General features: G+C 39.0%; 2 protein-coding genes across 2 annotated transcripts; both read right to left on the bottom strand.

Moving 5' to 3' along the window:
- Nucleotides 1–248: 248 nt before the first annotated feature.
- Nucleotides 249–11,845, bottom strand: LOC139606627 (uncharacterized). The gene is made up of 13 exons (XM_071458888.1): nt 11,612–11,845; nt 10,586–10,891; nt 10,149–10,430; nt 9,770–9,874; nt 9,658–9,673; nt 9,408–9,565; nt 5,185–5,409; nt 3,181–3,486; nt 1,601–1,882; nt 1,222–1,335; nt 1,024–1,085; nt 832–906; nt 249–633 (listed from the first exon to the last, which is right to left on the bottom strand). The coding sequence occupies exons 1-13, from the start codon at nt 11,688–11,690 to the stop codon at nt 559–561; spliced, it is 2,085 nt and encodes a 694-aa protein (XP_071314989.1). The 5' UTR covers nt 11,691–11,845; the 3' UTR covers nt 249–558.
- A 148-nt stretch (nt 11,846–11,993) lies between these two features.
- On the bottom strand, nt 11,994–16,658 carry LOC139607283 (uncharacterized). The gene is made up of 11 exons (XM_071460025.1): nt 16,119–16,658; nt 15,862–15,894; nt 15,381–15,656; nt 14,963–15,265; nt 14,317–14,583; nt 13,831–13,941; nt 13,693–13,708; nt 13,517–13,608; nt 13,253–13,303; nt 13,057–13,173; nt 11,994–12,797 (listed from the first exon to the last, which is right to left on the bottom strand). Exons 1-11 carry the CDS (start codon nt 16,156–16,158, stop codon nt 12,784–12,786), a joined length of 1,320 nt encoding a protein of 439 aa, XP_071316126.1. The 5' UTR covers nt 16,159–16,658; the 3' UTR covers nt 11,994–12,783.
- Between the last annotated feature and the right edge of the window lie 5,428 nt (nt 16,659–22,086).

The raw sequence follows: 22,086 nt of genomic DNA, 5'->3' as shown, positions 1-22,086 counted from the left end.
AAGAAAAGAGCAGCTGATTTTAAACCAAGCCTGAGTCGCGTCAGTTATGCCCGTCCGCCTGTCTGGACTCCAATGAGGCCAACAAAAAACAGTATTATCGTAGCTTGATGGATGGTCATTGAAAAACGTAGGCTGCAGTATTCATGTCAATGTATTATGCAGGTACTGATATTTAAGCTGCAAAAAATTTCTATGAAGCTGAGAGGACTTGTTGGAGTTGAAATTATGACATGATTACAGAACACAAGTCAAGTAAACGTATTTTAATATGGACAACTTTGTACAGGACGAAAAGCACAAAAACCATAAAAAATATAATATAATAATCTCTGTATTTACAGAATTTACAACACTGCCAATGATATTGCATTTCTAATATGATAAATGAAAGGTGCAGGACTCTTTAAAAAAAAAATACATGAACAAAAGCAAGATGTTTCAATCTATCATCTGTTTTTGTACGTTTGCTTTATTATATTAGTCTTACATTTCTTTTTGAGCTGCCCCTTTCCAAATACATCTCGGTCTGTTTATCATTGTGTTACATGTTGTGATCCTTTAAATTTCCTGGTAGGGCGACGCCGAGGCCTTCCTCATGTTATTAAACTGAATCTTGTCATACACAGTCTGGGGCTGGATGTGCGACAAAAAGGAGGAGAAAAACATCAGAATCCCAATCGGATACGAGACTCGTATTTTTTAAGAATTTATTTCTAAAACACAACATTTCATCAGCCATCAGCAGTTATTTCATATGTTGGTGGATATTTTATTTCTGGCCTAATTCACTGTCATTTGCAAGAACCTCAAAGCAAAAAGTTTCACCCTTACCCCCGGTGCGACTGTGTTGACTCTGTTATCAATGGTTTCATACACTGAGCACGGCTTCATGGTAGACGACGTCCTCTGGAAATTCGAATGTGCAATTGTCACAGAGAAAGTCAATGACAAAGAACATGCGTCAAAACAGAGGCAGACCATTTGTGCTAAGCAATGTGCGCACAATAAATACACAATACTTACATCCTCAATTGCAACATCAGAGATGTCGGCGTACACGGTGAGGTCATTTGCGCCACTGTCTGCTGTAGATTTTAAAAACACATTATCACTTGGAGACACTGACGCTGAAGTAATGCAGCGTGACAAAGAAAAAATGAACACTCCATAAATAACATTTCACTGAAAGTATTATGATGTAAAAAATGACGAGTTCCTTACCAGCTTGCCTCTGTTTGTGGAGACAAACCAAAATAACTGTGATGACTACAATGATGATCATCAAACCAGCTCCTGCCGCCACACCCAGGAATAAGACAAAGTTTTCTGGCTCTGCTGTATAAAGAGACCTTGAGTATGAATTGTGCCTATTGATTAATTTTAATTGAGAATTTCTGGAAATAACATTTCAGGTTTCATTCAAAGTGAGATCATATTTTTGTAATTATAATAGCAGAGACCTTCAATTATAATTCTAGCTAGTCCTACTGCTGGTACTACTGCAAGTATATCTCAGTTATAATTAGCCAGGGGAAATAACTGAATCCCCCCTCCTGAGGAATTCATCATCAATAAAGTTCATTCACTTCTCTCTACGTACCTGGTTTTGGTTGGGGAGATGTGTTATTGCTACACTCCACTGTTGTGGATGCAGATTCCTTAATGACTGAATTCCAAATGGTGCAGGTGAATTCGGTCGGTCCGTCCTGTGGCCCGATGTTGTACTGCAGTGTACTGGAGTCTCTGTGGGTCTGGTTCCTCACGGTCCAGTTGTAGTTGACCTTGCTGTCAGGGGCTGAAATGCACTCCAGCCAAACCGTGCAGGATTCATTTAAGGCGTGTGGGGTGATGCTGACATTCAGGACAGGTTTAACTATGGGCTCTATTCAGGCAATAGGGAGAGAGAGAGAGAGTGTCAGGTCACTTGGAATTACATCGTTGAATATGTGTGTGCAGAACTGTCTATACATTTAGACCACAGGCATTCATAGCACATTTATAGGAACTATGACACAGAACAGAAAAGAGAGTTCACATCAGGAACTCCCTTAAATCCAGTTTCCCTTGGAAACTCCTTGGTAATATTTTAATCTCTATATTCTGAACCTAAGATCCAAAGTGAGCTCCAAAAACACAAATCTGCAAAAAACAAAAATGACCATGTGAAGAAAGAGGCCAAACATTGTTCACAGGTTATTACTTTTTATTGCAATGGTCTCAGGTAAAGTCCCTGTTACGTTGGGGTCTCTATATCTATCTACTCCATCTAACCTGTTATTTTTAATTATACATTTTAATTATATACCAAATACCCCAGACGTCAATTTATATTACAATGATTGTATGATACGTTTTGCCGATATCACAAAGTGGTGTAGAGTAATCACTTTTGTTGTATACTCTAATTCTGACAAGCACTAAATAACTTAGCAACCGGAGATGCTCATCAAATCAGATGAAGGCTACGGTGCCTGAAATGTTTGTGTGATGCTATAATTAATGACTGAATAACAAAGGAGTAGTTTGAGGGTCTGCCCTTTGCTTGCGATGATGTTCCCTGTGGTTGCGTGCGTCTTTCTCAGGCGGTTAAATGTATTAAATGTATTTCCTCTTGATCGTTAACCGATAATACATCAAATCTCACTGCAAGTAAGAGAGAAAAGAGGTAAAATGACAGTTCACCCTTTAAATCACCCTTTAAAATCCTAAAACACAGGAGCAAAAGAGTAAGAACCGGATCAAATCTGCAAATGTCAACATGTCTAGCTAACTAGCCAACTACCCAACTTAGCTTTATGTCTAAAGGCAAGGGCTGATAATCTACAGCTACTTATAGACAATTAAGGTTGCACTGGTAAGACTAACCAGCTCTACTCCGCAGTGGACAAGACTGTTCCTTCACTTCCTCATGAGCTGAGCCTTTAAGCATCCAGTATGTAGCGATCATGTGCGTATTTAAGACCTTTTCACAGTCTTCCAGCTTTAAAACAAAGCGGCTATAAATGTTAAAAGTCAGCTGAAGACAGAACTTCAACCGGCTCACAGTTCAGAAACTGATAAAATCTGTTACAGAGCTCTGCCTCTAAAATGGGAGTGTTATACATCAACATGCCACGAACCATGAATGAATAAATGAACACATATAAGATCTTGTGGTCAACAAAAACAAAAGCGTCTTACCCTGAACGCACAGAGTGATGGTGACTGTATCTCTTTGCTGGCCATTCACCTCTGAGATAAATCGAAAATCACCAGAGTCTTGAGGAGTCAGTTTACTCACTGTTAAACTAAAGTTTGTGGGGTTTAGCTTCACTCTGCCTGTGAACTGAGGATCTGAATTTACACTTTGGTCCATGTCTATAACTATTTTATCTCCATAAAACCAAGTCGCTGAGGTGACCCCTTCAGTTGGTGAGCATGACGGAAGCTCCACAGTGTCTCCAGCTTGTTTATGGAAGATATGTTGACAGCTGGAAGCCTCCGCATCTGAAACAATAAGCAAACAGCAGCGTGAGTATAATCTTTTTGAAAGCTGATCATCAGATCATCAGAACAAACTACCTGAAACCATATCCTCTAGGTCTAATATTCAAAGTTAAATTGCACAAGTGAATTAAGCATCAAATAAAGCTGAACAGAAAATAGAGCAATATAAAACACAACATGTTTAATACCGACATACTTCATGTAACATGATATTCATCCATTCATGATGAACATAATCTGACATAACAAAGGCATAAAATGGTTACATAGCATGGTAGCATTACATGCCTAACATGATAAATACATGAAATGACATTACAGCAAGACATCATGACATGACACCCTGCAAAATGTTTTCCTACGGCATTTGTTTCTCTTGTTTCCTGTCAACAGTCAGCACTTTCCTTTCACAATGATGCTAACATTTCCCTAACCTAAAGAACTAAATTTAGGTACCTGGTAAACCATATTTTCAGGGGGAGGAATCTAAAAACGCACATATGAGTCAAGTCTTGAAGTCAAAAGTTGTTGACAATGTACTGACAAACTTTATTTTCAGTATCTCACAACTGAACAACACATCTGAAAATAAAATGTTAGCCATTGTTGTGGCTGTGTTGTACTCGTTCATTAGCAGCTGACACACTGTTGACATTTGAATATTTTCTTTTAGCAGAACAATAGCCTTCAATAGCCTTTAAAGCTGGTGAGTTGACCATCACCTCATTTCCAAGTGAAGCTGTAGCCCAACCACAGACGCTGACCATAGTCGTGCTACCTTTGGTGCACGTCACTTTCGGTCAGTGCTGCTGTACTCAGGAAACGTGTGGTTTACTTGTTTCGGCTGTCATGTTGTGGAGTTTTTTTTTTTTTTTAGTCTTCAGATGAATGCTTATTGTTAGGCCTCACAAGCCTTTCCATTCAAAGCAGTCAATTACCATGTAAACCATGTGCACCATGCGATGTATCTGTTATCTGTGAATACATCACTGGCAATTTTAACACTTACGTACACTCCCCTACTTCTGCAAAACCTCTGAAGAGGTCCACAACCTTCTTTTTGCCATTAGTTACAATGTATACTGTATGACTGACTATTAGTTTATCACGATAGAATATATGTTGTTATAATTTGAGGTATGATAATATAGTCAATTTGAAAAAAAATGACAGAAACAGAGAGAGTGACCCCTCCCTGTGTCAAGATTTCTGCAAAGTTCTCCAAATTTTCTGACACATTGTGTTAAAAAAAAAAAAGCCTATTCATGAAGTTACAAACACTCAGAGAAATGGGAAGTTCAATTTTTTAATCAATGCTGTCCACCATGAGCATGTTTATGATGAAATATTATGTTTTTAACAAGGGAGGGGAAAGCTAAAGCTGTTTGAACACTGCCTTGAATTCATTTCTTCAATTGGACGACCAAGTTCTCAAATCAGTATAGTACTACAATAGCTTTGAAGCCACAGCTGCATTTTTCATTGGTGCTGTTTAAACGTAATCATCTTGCATTTGTTAACGCACGAGTCAAAAAGACTGTCGGGCTCTTCCAAGGAAGACGTCTCATTTCCCAAGACGACTCAGATCCAGTAAATTCTGTAATCCTGACCTACATCCTGACAGTGCATGAGGCAAAAAAAATAAGAATAAATACTAATAGTAAAAATCCATAAACTTATAAGCAGGGGTGTACATACCATGAAGACAGACCCCAAGAAGCAGAACAGCACTGTATGTGAAGAAGAAACCCAGGCAGCAAAAGCGACCACCAACCATCTCTGCGGAGAGAGGAACAACGTCTGTTTCCTCTTCTGGGCTATCAAACTGTGCTGTGAGAAGCCGGCACTTAGAAAAAAAACAAAAAAACGAGAGGGTGGAGAGTGGGGGAGGTTTTCTGTCAGCAAAGAAGCAGAATAAGCGGCCTGGCTTCATTTACTTTTTGAAGTGAAAAGGAGGCACGTCAGAAAGACCATAACTTGTAAATCTTTATTTTAAAAGATCTGATCTTTTGCTGAATCACAATCAACTATTATGTATTCGATTGTGCCACATTATCATCACACTACTTGAACCTACTAGGTGAAAAAATCATGAATGCTTCACTTGACTATTTTCCATGAACTCTGGTATTCCTGACTGAGGATTATATGAACACAGTCCCATCCTGAATAAACTGGAGCTAACAGTGTGTCTATAGACAACTGCAAGCAACTGTAGGGTGAAAATGGATGTGTGAAAATGCAAGTCAAGGATCAATATCTGACATCTTTTGAGGAGGAAGAGCTTAGCCACATCCTGTCATCAGATATTCCTCGATGAAGAGATGTTGGCCTAGAGTAAATGCTGTCAAGAAGTGTGCATCACATTATATTATTGAGAGGCACATGTCTTCAGTTGTAAGGATGGAGGATGTCAGGGTTTCAGCGGGAAGGAAATAGGCTGGGGTAGAGGGGAGATGACAGGTGCCTCGATGAGTACTGGGGCTGCTTCACTTTTAGGGAAGGGGCAAATATTCCCAATGCTTCCTAAGAGGAATCAGCTTCCTGGTTTACTGGGAATATCATCTGGGATCACACCCAGGTCCCTCGCTGTCCAATAATCACTATGGTGTTGTCGACAGTGATGGGGTGTCTCGTGCATATGTGTTGGGACAGCAGGGGGTCTGACAAAGTGCTATCAAATAAGACGGGACTAAAAACAGGTTGAATGGGCAGGTCTCTGTGTGGGGGTCCCTTCGCCTTGAAGGAACACAAGGTCAGTCTTATCTGGGTCACTCTTGAGATGTCTACCTCTGTCTGAATGTGAGTCGGGGGAATGACCCCCCAAAGGTCTGCAGCAATGATTTTGTACAACGGCTTTAAACCCTGGCAGTGGAGGATGGGAACCGTTGTCGTACCTTTACTGTCTGAAAAGGTACAACGTCACCGTTGTATTTATTCATGTTTGTCCTCTGCGGTATGTGTCTGTCTGCTTGTGTATGATAAGCACGACACATCTGAATCAAAACTTGCAGTCTAGTACACAAAGAAGGAAGTCAGCTACCCAGCATCAAGATAAAGGCCATCTCCACATCATGACGACCCCACTATGAAAAACGAAGTGTGTCTGCGGTGACCTCTGCTCTGACCTATCAGACCGGCTGCCCAGCCTATCATCATCTGCCTCTCATCGCTACGTCTCACTACATGTGTGTGAAAAGTGAAGCCTTAAGTTAAACATAGATTTTAGACATTTTTAGAAGATGACGATATCATGAGGGGGCTCTTCGGCAAGAACCTTAACCTCTGTCACTACTGCAGAAGAAGAATTGAAGACTTTGGTGGTCGTGCTGTGGGAAAACGACACTGTCCTCTTGTGCAGTGTTCCTGCAGAGGTGGTCTGTGCACTGCTTGCAAAACAACCTGATTTCCTATGAACTTTGAGGGCCTGTTCACAGATTCAACACTGACATGAAACCCACAAGTGATACCTCTCACAACTATGTTACCGTCCAATGGTTGTGTTGTTTAGAAGTTCACACCATTTTTGTGACTAGTGAAAAACAGATCTCACCTTAATTTCACAGTAACCACTTCACAGAACACTTGCATCCAGTCTTCAAAACTGATTAACCTATTGTCATTTACATTTTCATTAAATGAGCGTTTTTTGTGATATTTTTCAATTTTGTTAGGGCAAATTTAGCAAACAAAGGAACACTGGAAGGAATACTTTGTAGTCTTAGCCACATTAGCAGTATGGCTTTGGAGATAGCAATGTCCTGTTGGTCCGTTCTTCCACCACATTGGTCCAGACTAAAGGATCACAACAACTATATCATAGGTTAATATGCAATTTTGCACAGACATTCATTATCCCCAATGTGTGGAGCCTGGTGACTATGGTAAACCCCTTCAAATTTTCCTCTAGGGCCATCATGAGGTTGACATTTCCTATTTTTAATTAATTGTCTCAACAGCTCTTGGTTGGATTACCCTGGAAGTTGGTACTGAAATCCATGGTGCTCAGAGGATGAATCAACTTTTCCTTTAGTGCCACCAGCAGGTCAGTCACCATGCACTTTTTCTTTATGACCACAAACTAATTGCATTGCTCTAACTGCATTTAATTATACAATATATATAATATATATATATATATATATAATTTATATTATGTAATGTCAACGTATAATTGAACCTTGAACCCTAATCCTGATCAGACTTACCTGTACTTTGTGTGTAGTGCCAATTAGAAAGAAACACGATATTAAACGAAGCTAAGCTACAATGGTGAACAAAGACAACATTACATCCTCCAAGCATTATCATGTTAGCATCACCATTGTAAACAGGTTGCTATGCTAACATTAGCATTTAACTCAAAGCCTTTGGTGTTTTGCTAGCGTGGCTGACTCTTAGCATTAAATAATCAGAAAAATCTGTTTTTGACTGGAAACATACATGTGGACGCCTCCTCAATGAAATGATTAAGGGAGGTTTCTTAATTTGTGAGACATTAGGTCATTTCCGTCTTTCTAAGGGAGATACAATTTTGGGTCCACTTATTTTGAATACTATTCATACACTGGAAACTCCCATTCTCCTCTCTGTCACATTATTTTCAAACTTCATTTTCTAATTATATTATATTTATTTTCAAAATAGTCCCATTGGTTATTCAGTGGGATCAACGACCCTGATGGAACCCTGAAGTGCAACGTTGACCTGTTTGTTCACACTTATTTCGAAAGAAGAAGTGATACAATGATGGTACATTGATGCTGGCCAGTGAGTCATTAGAGAAACAGAAGCAACATAGGAAGGACAAGTTTAAAGTCACACCCTAAGGCTTCATATCCTTTACAAAAACTGACGCAACAACCCAATGAGTTCAGAAGTGTATAATTATTTATTTCACAATAATATTTCTTCCAAAGACTAGGACTGCTTTCAAATTTTTTCTCATTTATTCTCAATGAGATTACAGAACCCAAACATAATTAAATTAAATAAGTTAAATTAAAGTTATCATAAAGGGGGTGGGGGGTGGGGGGGGTGTCACATATTTTGCCCAAATGGAGGAAAAACCATTTTGATTTGTTGAAAATGATCAACAATACACTCCAATATTATCCAGTGATGATACATAGTTAAACACAGTCAACATGCACAAGCATATGTGCATCACACATGCACTCAAACAGGAACACAAAACCACAGGGCACCATCAAGTGGCTAAAAATGTAAATGCGCAGGCATGATAAAATTATACAGCTAGCTTAAACAGGAAGTTTTTTTTAATGTGTATATATAAAAAAGGACAGCTGAATGTACATCCATGCAGCATAATAATAATGTCACAACCATCATCTGAAGGAACATTTAACACAAACATTTAAAACAACATCAACTCAACATGTTATCAAAGGCTGTTCTCAATTAGATTTTAAAATGAGCATTTATCCGCAGTTGTTTTTAAAAATGCTTCAGATTCGAGATGATCATGTTTTAACTAAGATGCCACAGACTTCCCTAAACTTCCCGAAACGGGAAATCCCGGAATTTCAACACCCACAGCTACTGGGAGCCACAGACGAAACAAGCCAAGACACTTCTGGTCAGTATGAGAGCGTACATACATACAGTTCCTCTTACAGAGATGTGTTCCCAAAATAATATTTAGACAGCGTTAACACCGCAGCTTATACAGAATATTTACACATTATACTTTGGACGAACGCTGTGGACGAATGTCAAAATCAGTGTCGTTGTGCAAGCACATATCAAAAAGTTTATTTTATTTATCAATGTATTTGGTGTGTTCACTCCACCTACTTTTTCCAGCATCTTCAGGGCTTCTCACTGTTTCATAGACACAGCCATCACCTACAGGACAGTTGTATTAGTGAATTTGAGTGTTTGTGACAGTCTCTCTCGACATTTAGGAGTTTTCAAAAAGCAGCTCACTGGATATAGTGTATAAGAGTTCAAAATAGCAGTGAAACAGCTGGATTGGATGGAGGACTGACCATGGAGAAGAGAGGAGTACACTTGCTGTTGACTTTCATCCTGGTTGGCTGCTTGAGACTGAGTGAGCCTGAAACATACAGTTCAAACACACGTATATTGGTAGTAATTAGTAACTACTAGTGTATTCAGTTGGAAATAAAAGAAGAGTCTCACACCAACCTGTTACAACAAGCATCTGTGAAAAAGACCAATGTTGTCACTTTTGTTTTGTTTTGCAAATTAAAATGCTGCTCAGTTCCATGACTTCAGTATCAGGAAGAGGAGGGCTCACCTTTTGTCTTTGTGTAGTAAAGCAGTGAGAGCACAAGTAGAACAATCACCGAAATTCCAATAATCAGCCGAACAAAGAACGGGACAAGAGATGAAGAGCTGGACACTGCAATAATAAATGATAAGCACTTCAATAAACTTCTAAATACCTTAAGGAGAACATATGAAGAACTAAAAGTAAGTCAAGTCCATTTTTGTGTGAGGTGCTTACATTCCTTAAAACATTTTCAGTGTCCTTATTTTATGTTGGTTAGCCAAAGCAGATTTATGGTTTATCCTTCCATGTGTTTCATTCCGTGATGTCAGACTTTCATGATAGTAAAAATGCATTCATCAAATGTAAAAACCCACAGAGAACATTTTCTTTTCTCTCTACGTACCTGATTTTGGTTGGGGAGATGTGTTATTGCTACACTCCACTGTTGTGGATGCAGATTCCTCAATGACTGAATTCCAAATGGTGCAGGTGAATTCGGTCGGTCCGTCCTGTGGCCCGATGTTGTACTGCAGTGTACTGGAGCCTCTGTGGGTCTGGATCCTCACGGTCCAGTTGTAGTTGACCTTGCTCTCAGGGGCTGAAATGCACTCCAGCCAAACCGTGCAGGATTCATTTAAGGCGTGTGAGGTGACGCTGACATTCAGGACAGGTTTAACTATGGGCTCTATTCAGGCAGTGGGCAGAGACAGGAAAGACAGTCATTTCAGAGGAGCACTAAGGTGATAAAACCTTCGGGTTATTTCTTGAATTCAGTCTGATGGACTTAACACTTCATAGTGAGATGGCGTCACAATATTCTCAACAAAAACAGAAGATTACCATGAACGTGCAGAGTGATGATGACACTGTCTCTTTGCTGGCCATTCACCTCTGAGATAAAAATAAAATCACCAGAATCTTGAGGAGTCAGTTTTCTCACTGTTAAACTAAAGTTTGTGGGGTTTAGCTTCACTCTGCCTGTGAACTGAGGATCTGAATTTACACTTTGGTCCATGTCTATAACTATTTTATCTCCATAAAACCAACTCGCTGAGGTGACCCCTTCAGTTGGTAAGCATGACGGAAGCTCCACAGTGTCTCCAGCTTGTTTATGGAAGATACGTTGACAGCTGGAAGCCTCCGCATCTGAAACAATAAGCAAACAGCAGCGTGAGTATAATCTTTTTGTCATTGTCGAATAGTTTCCTGGTGTTATGGCTGATGGTCACCACTGTTTACAGACAGAAAAGGAGCTTAACAATTAGTCTCTAAAAGTCCACATCCTTTGAAGTTATTGAATTATTATTAAGCTATTTTGACGAATCTTATTGTTTCTTTGCTGCCTATTGGCAACTTTAAACATTCAAACAGATAAGGCAGTGAAAAAAGTCATTCTTCACTCATCTCACAACTATAGTGTGACTGATCAGAAAACTTAAAAAGAACTTAACCCTAGCCAGAAGGCATTGCATCACATCACAGATGCATACACAACTTACAGAGAAGACACAACTTAAATACAATTTTGAAAAAAAAAATCAAACCCCACTGGTTTTGGTTTGAGCTGCATTTTTCATCATAGCTATTTATAGAAAATACAGTGAGGTGAGACAAGTCTAGTTAAGCACATAAGGCAAAAACTTTACATGAGGCAAAACTGAATGAAAACAGCTTTTACATACATGTAACTGTAAACACACCAAATCCAGATGACATGCCAACAACCTGGAAATATTGCAAACTTGGCCTGACTTGCTTGCAGCTGTGCAATTCTAAGCTCAAGTAAGAGTACATCAGCCAAAAGCTACCCTTCATAAATTCAACAATACTGCACGGTCCTACTGAGAAGAGGTAGACGGTACATACCCTGGAGGGAGACCCCAAGCAACAGCAAAGCACTGTATGCGAGGACGCAGATTGAGAGCTGAAGGCAACTGACCGCCATCACTGTAGAGACTTCATCTATTTCCTCTTCTGGTCAAACTCAGCTGTGACAAGTGAGAAAAAAAAACACACACACACACACCCACACACGCACACACATTGGTGGGGTGGGACAAAAAGAACATGAACACTAAAGAGATCATTAGTTAGGCCTTTTGCAGCAAAACTTGTACCATTTTGTACCAAAAATTGTACCATTTTACACATCATACAATTTGATACCATCAGATGACAAAAAGCAAATGTTCAAGATGTCCTGCATCACTACAAACCCTGGTTTACACTCATTATACAGCCAATATATAGTATACATAAGCTACTGTAACAGAATCTACAATGATATTTCACAGTTAACAGTGCATATCATAGTCATACAACAACATGCATTATATAATGCATCATGCATGCACTCACAGATGCACCTGCAAAGGAACTCATAAAGTAAATGGAAGAGACACTGCACAGCACCACCAAGTGGCTGATAATGTTAACCTGCAGGCATGAGATGGGTCAGTGTTTAAAGAATAGTCAAAACTTGGTTAAATGTTGTTTTATTCTTACTGTATATTACACAGTGAAAGACTGAGCTTTTAAATGTACAAAAGAAATAAAAAAAAAAAATCCTAAAGAACAAAGCTTCTTGTAACACCCAGAAATTCACACACAGGTAAGTCATTTCAAAAATAAAACAGGAAATGACTACACAGAGTCCAGGTGGGACGTCACTGTTATGGTTATAAAAGATCAGATTCATTTATATACATGTAGGGTATTATAATAGAAGCTGCACTAGAAATTTTCAGCAGAAAATCCACCATGTGTAACTAACTTGGGCTGTATGAGAAAACTCGACCGCTCAATTTACAGACTTTTCAAAATGTACATATTTTTCAAACTTTTGGGAAAAATTCTATTTTCAGATATTTCAGACAATAACTTTACACCTAAACAGCAGTGACATGTGTCCTGAAAACAGCTAGACCAACATAAGATATTTTATCTCACTCATCCTTTTGGGAAAGTTGCATCACAAATGTGGTCTTTCATGCTGTCATTTGTGCTGTTCACTTGTTTTGTCGATGATGCACTTTTATTCATTTATTCATTCCTGGAACAAAACAGAAATAAAAACTGAGCAAAGAAAAGACTGAGCACTTTCTGACATTTGAAATCAATTTTTAGCATTTAAAAAAATAATAACTTGACAAAGCAACATTAACATGTTATCAACTCCCATTTACACAAAATTAAACTGTAAAAGTGAATTAAACTGTATTCTGACCACTATGTACTTATCAAAGACAGCATGATAGATTTTAAGTAGAAATATAATATAGACCAAACAGATGAACAGCTAGTGTTAATACCTGTGGTGGAAAGTGGATCCACACAGTAGTCCGAGCTCTCCTCTGGCTCATCATGCTCAAGTCTTTTGGGCTGAATCGAATGAAATTTGACGCCGCTGTATTCTTTACCCCGTCCATCTAAAAAGAAGAAGTTCTTTAATATCAATCATCTGTTGAAAAATGTTTTGTGCTCCACATCAGATCGTTTATTCTGTACCATTTCCAGTGTCTGCAGCGCCACGGATTGATTCGTAGATGCAAACATCATCTATACGTCAATGAAAATGGAGACAAAGTCAAATTAGTCACGAAATAAAATATTAACATCGAAGAATGAACTGTGGCCACACACCTCATCTGCTAGTTCAACAAGCAGCAGAGGGAATGCTGCTAGAGATTGAGAATATCCCTCAAAAAGAAAAACTAGGTCCAGCCTTAAAGATTGTGGGTTTAAGAGCCAAACTGTTGAAAGGAAGCTGACCTTTCAGAAGAGAAGAATACAGGCCGACATGCTGCAGAGCTTCGTCCTGGTTGACCATTAGGTTCTGGTTGGTGCCCAGAGACTGTGAGGCTCTAAAACACGGGAATCGTAGTAACATTAAACTTCAAAGTTACTGCTGTTATGTTCAAAATGAGAGAAGAGAGTGTTTCACTAACCTTTTACCGCACAGATCTATGAAAAAAAAGACATTTATTGTTATTGTTTTTTATTTTCTTCTTTTGCAATGTGTTCATCCTCTCATCAGAATACCTCAGTAAAGTTATATTTTTAGATTTTTCATCGAATATTCTCACCCTTGGACTTCATGACGCAGAACAGCAGAAGCAGGAAAATCATCAGAAAAAGTCCAATAAGAACCCCGGTGAACAGCGTTACAATGAATGAAGAGCTTTCAGGCTTGGATACTGCAGAACAAAAGCACATAATTACATTGGTACATAATTGTTAGACATTAGTTATGGAGGTATAGCTGAATGCAACTATGAATCGTCATGTTAATATTTCATGTGATTTTCAGTCCTGTACTTTCTAGAAATTGGTCATAATGTTCACAAAGTCGCATTTTTATATACGGTTAATTCACATTAGTCATTTTCATTACAAAAAAAATGTAATGCTGAACATTGTTCCCTGGTTTTGATGTATATGAGAAGGAGAATTATTTTATTAGGTTTAGCTAAACTTCAAAGGAAGCATTGAGTCTCCACAATTACATAATTGATTTTGCTGTGAAATGCCAAGAGATATTAAGCCTTGCAGAAAAGTGTAGGTAGACGTACACTCTATGGTGATGTTGACTGCGTTGCTGAACTCTCCTGATCCAGACTCACACCAGTACACTGCATCGCTGAACTGTAAACTGAAGATGGTGCACGTCGAGCCAATCATTCTTCCCCAGTTGTGACAGTCTGACAGTGCGCCTCTGTCAGTAAACCTCCTCACATTCCACTCAATAGAGTTTCCCTCACAGCTCAGTGTGATATACTCAGAGATGAAGTGCTGCACTCTGTCAGGACTCACTGTGAGAGACGCTGATGGATGAACATCTGAAAAACAACAAGTAAATACAAGAACACCAATGGGGGAAACCATTAACCTTTTCAGAATCATTTTTAATTAATAAACATGAAGGTTAATGTTTACAATATTACATTTTTTCATGTTACATGCTCAATGTTTAATAATCAATTTGATTTCATCAAAATCTTACTATAGAAGGGATTAATCATCCTCTATCTGTGTAAGTTTTTGGTGTAACTCAACATGCAGCATATACATCTGGTTTTTAAACTCTGGATAAAGTATTTTATCATTGAACTTAATCTGGATTCATGCAGAACAGCTGATTCTCATCATTATGTTTGGGAGTGAGTTTGAAAAAAAATGACCAGAGGTAAAAGGATTGCCATAATATAAGAGGCTGACCTTTGGACCAGGCAAACTTTGAACTGCAAAAATCAGAGTAATACACTGGGGCTCCTCTTCCAGCTCTACATGAATATCGCGCTGTGTGTGTCTGACCATGGACGATGTAGGAATCCTGTTCAGTCCCATTGCTGTTACCAGGGAGCAGCCTTCTTTTGTAGATCTTTTCTGGTGGTTTGGGGACAGCCTTATACCAGTAGAACCTCCATCCTGCAGATGGATGTTCAATCTCACACTTCAGAGTCACTGAGGCTCCAGGACTCAGCCATGATGGAGACACCGTGAGGACTGGCCGGGGTTTACCTGTTGGAAAATTACTTACTCAGAATGAAAATATTCTTCTGAATGTATTTTTATGTATGCAATGCAAATTCATAATGGTAAAAATCATTCATATTGTATGAAATATATGACTTACAGCAAGATACTGGCAGATTGAAAGCATCACTCCACTCTGTTGTAAACTGTTGTCCGGTTTTGTTTCTGCCTCGGCACCAGTACTTTCCACTGTGGACTGAATAAGCAATAATACTGAAATAATTTTTATTTGGAGGTTTTATTGAGCTGGTTGTTCTCCATTCATACTCCCACTCTGAGTCTCCTCCGTTCTCAGTCTCACATCTGAGGGTGATCGTCTCTCCGTTGTATATCTTCGGCCAGTTGGGCTGCCGGGTCACGACAGCACTGTGTGCCACTGTGTGTTTGCATTGACAAAGCCCCATGTGTTAGTGTTGTTTGTGAGCATATAAAACGTCTTGTTTTCAATGTGCGTATAAGAAAAGTGGTTGAATGATAAATGTATCAAATACATAATCAAATTATAGCAGTGACTAAGAGTAATTTGGTAGGTTCATCCTGACTCATTAAACAAAAAAACAAAAAGGGAAGCGTTCAGTCACCTTGAGCCTGTCCATAGAGATGTGTATTCAGCACTGAAACAGAGATTTATACTTCATTAGACATTAGACAGAATACACTGAACACATAATGAGATAAAAGTCCCCAGCACCAGCAAACATATAGTACGCAAATCATATTGATTAATATCATGAGCGTCTCGAGTCCTCAGAAAAACTAGACAAATATCTATTACTTTGTTACATATATGTTTCACAATCTGATCCATTGAAAAGCAGCTAGTTAATGATGTACTCACAGACCGAGCCCAGCACACAGAGCAAAGGGATCCTCATCATCACATCCAGCAGTGAAACGCTCAAACTGCAGCAAATGGAGAAAAGCGCAGCAGTTGGGGGGAGAGATGTTACATTTGATATCAGTGGAATCAGAGGTTGTCTCCGTTTCCTGAGTTTATCTCTCGCTTCTCCTCCACCATGCGAAGCTCAAATGCACGAGAGGTCAGTTTTCACGCAGGAACAGCTGTCTGAAGTGTTTTATGATTAAAGGCAACAATCTAAAAAGTGTAAAAAAAAAAAAAAGTGGTGTGTTTGAACTTGTCATCAGGCTTCCAGTGCTGCGATGTGTTGGACATTAGTAAAATGAGCAGTTCTTGATTGGATTCCCCAGGTAATAACCTCTGACCCGTCAATTCACACATTGATTTTCTCTTTTTTTCACATCTCTGAGCAGATGCAGGCATTGGCTGAATTTAGAATATAGCATGGAATATAATGCTGAAAAAAAAAAAGAATAAAGAAGGGTGTATGGGAGTTCACATGAGGTATCAGGCTGTGTACTAAGTCATTTTCATTTCCTTCCTGCAGATATGATCATTAGCTACTGCTGCATCTGAAACGGTCAGTATGTCTGATTATCGCAAGCTTGATCTGTTGCATAAAATTATGAAAGTCTGAGCTTTAACTTAAATACAGTCACATGGGAAAAAACAAAAAACAAAACATGATATGAATGTATACATTTTACAAGATGTTCTTCTTTTGCATATCAATGCATAACCCCCCCAAAGCTCGACTAGTGCGCCTTTAATAGTCCACACATCTGAGTTTAGGTGAGAGAGGCCAGAGACGGAGCAGGTCATGATACCTCCTGCTAACAGGCTAACAATAGCAGGATTTATTTTTATTAGTTCTTTCTTTATCATTTATTCACAGTAAGATGTAGACCAACAGTGAGCTCTTCTTCTTCATCTTTATTGTGGTTGCAGCACACTGTATTTGAGTGAGTGATATTCTGTCATCCATCAATCTGTGTCTCTTGTGCTGCTCTTGCTGCTTCCTCGTTGTCCTGTCTACTTCCAGTATGTTGTTTTGTTACACACAGCACTGCCACCATGTGTCACAATACACAGTCTACAGTCACAATCAGCAGCAATGACCTCAGCTCCTTATTGAGTCACTGCTGGTCTCTGTAGCTTTTCTTCTGTCTTCATGCTGCAGTTTGAACTGTGAGTGCAGCTCAAAGACATTTGAAGACGTTTGTAAGATCAGGTGATGACTGCCACTGACCTGCAGGTGATGTTGGTGTCTTTGAATCTGTCACAGCAAATGGAATATATTGTATTGTATGTTGTGCTTTTAAAGATGCAATTAAATTCTGGTGTGTCAAGAGGAAAATAAACGAACATGTAATTTCTGGCTGAACCAAGTAGAAATGAGGAAACACAGGCTCCACCTCAAGCCAAACAACTTGTTTTATATCATCAGTTCACAGCACACAGCTCTGCCTACATTAGAATAGTATTGTTCAGGTTGAATATCTATTGTAAATGACTAAAAAAATTTATTATATAACTTCAGTGAAAAGGTCAGTGTGACCTGATGACCCAGTGGACAAGGAGGTGGACGTGTTAAAGGAAGCTGAGTGTGTTTCTTGTGCTGATAAGCTGCAGTTTGGCTTATGTCTTATCATACTTTGGTTGTTATAACACAATGGAGTTCAGACACATGGGTGGTTATCTTCAATGTTTGATTATTTCCCTTCATGCATCTTATTTCTGAGGCGACTGTAGCAGCAGGCTACATGTGAAACTGCAAATATCTTTCATCCATTTCACCAGTTTTCAGCCCACAGGCCCCATTAAACACTGGAAAGTGACAATGATTCAGTGAGGAAGGTTTTCATTGTTTGAGTCTCAGTCATCAGTGATCTTGTAGAAAATGTCAGCTCTGAAATGATGAATGTTATTGATGCTGTTTCCTCGACGAAGGCAAAGGTAAGAAAAAAGAACATGGAGAAATGTTAGTCTGCAAAGACATTTAAAAATGAGAGTTCATTAACAAGCTGAGTAAAGGTGATGAAAAACAAATATCCAGGTGTATTACGACATAAAGAGAGACTTCACATACATATGGACATCAATTTTGAAGTAAGAAAAACAACATCACTGTCAAAACCAATAATAATGCATGTGCCTGTTGACAGGCTGACACACTCTCCTGTGTCAGCAGCCCATGAAACATGACATTAAAACAAAATCAAGTGAGGAAATAGTCTTTAGTTTAATGTGTGCTGTCAGCCAGGTGGGAACTTCATGTCAATTTTCCACAAACTCAACTTTCTGGCTCTAACTGAACCTGTTGTCTTCTGATGATGTTTCAGACTGAGAGATAAATACTGAACATGCACATCTTAACGTCACCACCAGTCACTGGATTAAAGAAATTGCTGTTATCTGTTGATGTGCATTACACTTGACTTAATGACTACCACTGTGCACATCCTGTATAGTATATGACACTTCTTCTCTTCTACTTACAAACACAATATGTGTGGTGTGAATGTGCTGCTGACTCTAATTCTTCCTATTATGCCAACACATCTTCATGTGTGAGGAAGAACTTGTCTGTCACCCCAGCTGATAAGACTTCATTCTTGTTAGGCTCTAGTTGTCAAGTCATTTTATACCAACAGGAGCAAAACAGATGCAGTGGTTTATTTTAGTGTTTGGTTTATTTGACAGTTTTTCCTCATTGTGCTGTCAGTTTCTGAAGATGTGTAACAACAAACTGTCTTTTTCATGTTGTGGCTGATGGGTGAATATTATCTCTGCAACTGTTATTGCTGCACAGTTGTAATTCAAGGCTTCATCATAAAATGAGCAGGTAGATCACACAGTTCCAGCAAAGAAGAAACGTTTTGACCACGTTTTATATCAGTTACACTGTGGAGAGTATGAAGCACACACATACAGGACGTACTGCACATTCCTACACACTACAGTCACACATATACATACTCTAGATACACACAACATACACCTCATGGGCAGGAAGTGTAAACCTGTCAAGGTGCCCTGTGGTCAAAGACATGTTATCTGAGTTTTGTGTGAAACGGAAGGAAGAAAAAAGAGGCTAAACTCAGAAGGAGGAGTTGAGAAAAGTTCTTATCTGATATTTGTATGAAATGTAACTTCTTCTTTTTCTTCTGTAGAGAGGGAAACAGGAGCACCGTAGGAGAATAAGGTGTAAGGAAACACAATACACTAACTAACAATCTTCTCTCTTTGTCTTTGTGCTGTTGTTATTAATACGAAGTGGAATCATTTCCCAGCAGCAGAGCGACAGGGTCAGAGCTGGATGTGAAGATGGGGAACACTTTGCTCTGTGTTCTGTCATTATTCTGTGAGTACATCAGTCATTTTCCAATTCTGTGACTTTCAGACGCAGAATCATGATTTTATCATCATGGTGGTTTTGGAGGCAGATCTTGGATCAGAGTGGTGGACTAAATACACAAATCAACCAGTTATATATCATTTTATATATTTGAGTTTAAAGAGTTTTGTGTGTTTCCTGCCTCGTTAGCGATTTACAGAATATCATGTCAGAAATGTGTTGATAATCAGGAGCTGCCTCTGTTGAAACTCCAGCTGGTTGTTAAATGTTTATCATGATTTTGACTGTTTGTCAGATGGATCATGTCTGATGAGGTTTCAATCTTTATTTTAGTGCTGAACACACTCTTCTATGGAAAGACTGAAGGTAACCAGTTGTTTTTCTTTCCTGTTGTTTCACACTTATAAAATATTGTCTTTAATATCTGTCTCCTACTTATTATCAACGATATCATGTTTAATCACATCCTCTTAGTGCTGATATATTATCATGTATAAAGCATTTTATTTTAATAATATAATGATATCATTAAACTAGACTAGATCAGTGCCTAACAGTGTGAAATTGCATATTCTTCAGAGCAGTTGATGTTGGTGTTTATGTTTTCTGTGTAGTGCTGTATGCATATTGTGGTGTTCATGTATGGAGACCAAATGTTGTGCTGACCCTCAGGCCAGAGTCTGTTCCCTTCATACCAGGGACGTCACTAGGACTGAAAGACAGGGGGGGCTTAGCCCCCATGGTTGTAGGTGGGAATGTGTACACCAAATACTTTTCCTCACACCTCAATAGGCTTCATGAATGAATGTATGATTAGTTGTAGAGCATTTATCAGGACCTGTTATCGGGCTCACTCTCTCTTCTTTCCCTGCCTTCTTTGGAAGACCCCCTGCCTTTCCTCTCCTCAGTCTTCATGGTGTCTTTTTGTCGTCTTTTTATATATTTATATTTTTAGATAATATCTAAAAATATATAGTTTCATAACTCAGTTCTTTCTTCTTGCATGGTGTCCTTCCAAATGTGACTGAAGACAGTCGACCAATACATTGAATAGAAGGTAACATAATGATGTGGTGCGTTGCTTAATTAGTTTAGTTGCTGGTAGTTTAGTTCAAGGTCCAAGTGAAATTTGACAACACAGTACAAATAAAGTATGAATGAATCTTTCTTCTGCTTCACAACTCTGCCAATTGTTCATGGAAAGTTAATGTTGCTTAACAGAGAAGCGATGACATGCAGCTTCCCCCTGGGTCCCTCTGCCCGCCTGTCTGCCTAGTACAGCAGGGGAAACAACCACAAGGACCATTTTAATCAAATAATGAACTTGTGTTATTATTTATTTCAACTCATAGTCTTGCTTCTTTATGTTAAGTGCATGCCTGCACTGCTTTCTTATTTATTTTTTTTTAGTGCAAATTATTATTATTGCTATAATTATTGCTGGGGGGGCTTAGGAACATTTTGGGGGGGCTTCAGACCTAATGACATCCATGCTTCATACAGCTGGGTTTAGTTTTCATGCGTTCATCTGGTGATTTTAATGGGGCAGGGCAGTGAGCCACCAGAGGGCACTGATGAGTCTCCACCACAGGTACAGTCAGTCCCAACAGTCCTGTGAGCAGCACAGATCATCTCACTGAACTTAGGTTATTAGCATGTGTGCTGACTGCCACAGTGTCTTCTTGGCATCACCTGCAGGAGAGAGTCAAGTTAGAAAGTGAAAAGTTCACAACAGAAACGCTCTTTTCAAAATAGTTGTTCAGCCTGGTTGGGATCTGGTGACAGCGACGGCTTTAACATATGATTCACAATGTTTTCATTTGAGTGAAACTATTCAGTGAGCTCCTGTGTCCTGTGTGAAATCATCTGTATCTTGTTAAAAAAACATTTCATTCCATCACAATGTCTGTCGAAATAATTTGTGGTTTGTCGTCAGTGTGTTTTACTTTGGTGTGATTTCATAAACTTGTGGAACCAAAATGACTAAATTGGGTGAAATCAGACAACTTCACAAACAATTATTTATGACTGAGACAATGATGGTTTCCAGTATGATATGAAAACATGAATTTAAACCAGTTGAGCAGCTTTTAGAGTTTTTATCAAATAGATCTTAGAGGTTGAGTCAGTGTTGACAGTGAAGAGTTTCCTTCAACTGGCTGCTGCCAAACTTTGTCCTTAATCCCTGTTTGTATTCACGTTTCTGGTGAATGAAAAACTTCCAGCTCACACACACCTCCATCACACAGTGAATACAGGATCAGCAGAGGTACTGAGTCTGACACAGGAGACTACAGGTGTAGGGGTAGAAGTGGTTATTCCTTCACAGGGTGGAGTGATGTCATGAGATTGACAGTATCATCTAAGTTGGATTTTCATTTATTCTGAAAGTGTCATTTTAATGTTTTCATTGAAATAAATTAAACAGGAAACATTTTCCCTGTAGCAATAATGACGTCTCTCATGAGCAGCTGAGTAACAAACTGTGGTTGTTTTTATAGTGAGAGCAGAGTAAGTGAAGTGGAGCCATGATTCAGTGGACTGCTGAAGTGTAATGACTGACAGAGAGATGCTCAGGAAGAACAGAGA

Source organism: Trachinotus anak, unplaced genomic scaffold (assembly GCF_046630095.1).
Source record: "Trachinotus anak isolate AG129_WGS33_773 ecotype Australia unplaced genomic scaffold, CSIRO_AGI_Tana_v1 ptg000023l, whole genome shotgun sequence".
NCBI classification, from domain to species: Eukaryota; Metazoa; Chordata; class Actinopteri; order Carangiformes; family Carangidae; genus Trachinotus; species Trachinotus anak.
This window is presented reverse-complemented; position numbering and strand designations above follow the sequence as displayed.

What these genes read in the sequence shown, in the direction of transcription:
- LOC139606627 (XM_071458888.1), bottom strand. Translation starts at nt 11,690, where the DNA reads ATGGCGGTCAGTTGCCTTCAGCTCTCAATCTGCGTCCTCGCATACAGT. An exon ending in CTGATGTTGCAATTGAGGAT is followed by an intron (nt 907 to 1,023) that starts GTAAGTATTGTG and finishes TCGAATTTCCAG; the next exon opens with AGGACGTCGTCTACCATGAA. An exon ending in TCAACACAGTCGCACCGGGG is followed by an intron (nt 634 to 831) that starts GTAAGGGTGAAA and finishes TCGCACATCCAG; the next exon opens with CCCCAGACTGTGTATGACAA.
- LOC139607283 (XM_071460025.1), bottom strand. Translation starts at nt 16,158, where the DNA reads ATGATGAGGATCCCTTTGCTCTGTGTGCTGGGCTCGGTCT. An exon ending in AGTCAACATCACCATAGAGT is followed by an intron (nt 13,942 to 14,316) that starts GTACGTCTACCT and finishes TTTGTTCTGCAG; the next exon opens with TATCCAAGCCTGAAAGCTCT. An exon ending in CGCTGCAGACACTGGAAATG is followed by an intron (nt 13,174 to 13,252) that starts GTACAGAATAAA and finishes TCTTCTTTTTAG; the next exon opens with ATGGACGGGGTAAAGAATAC.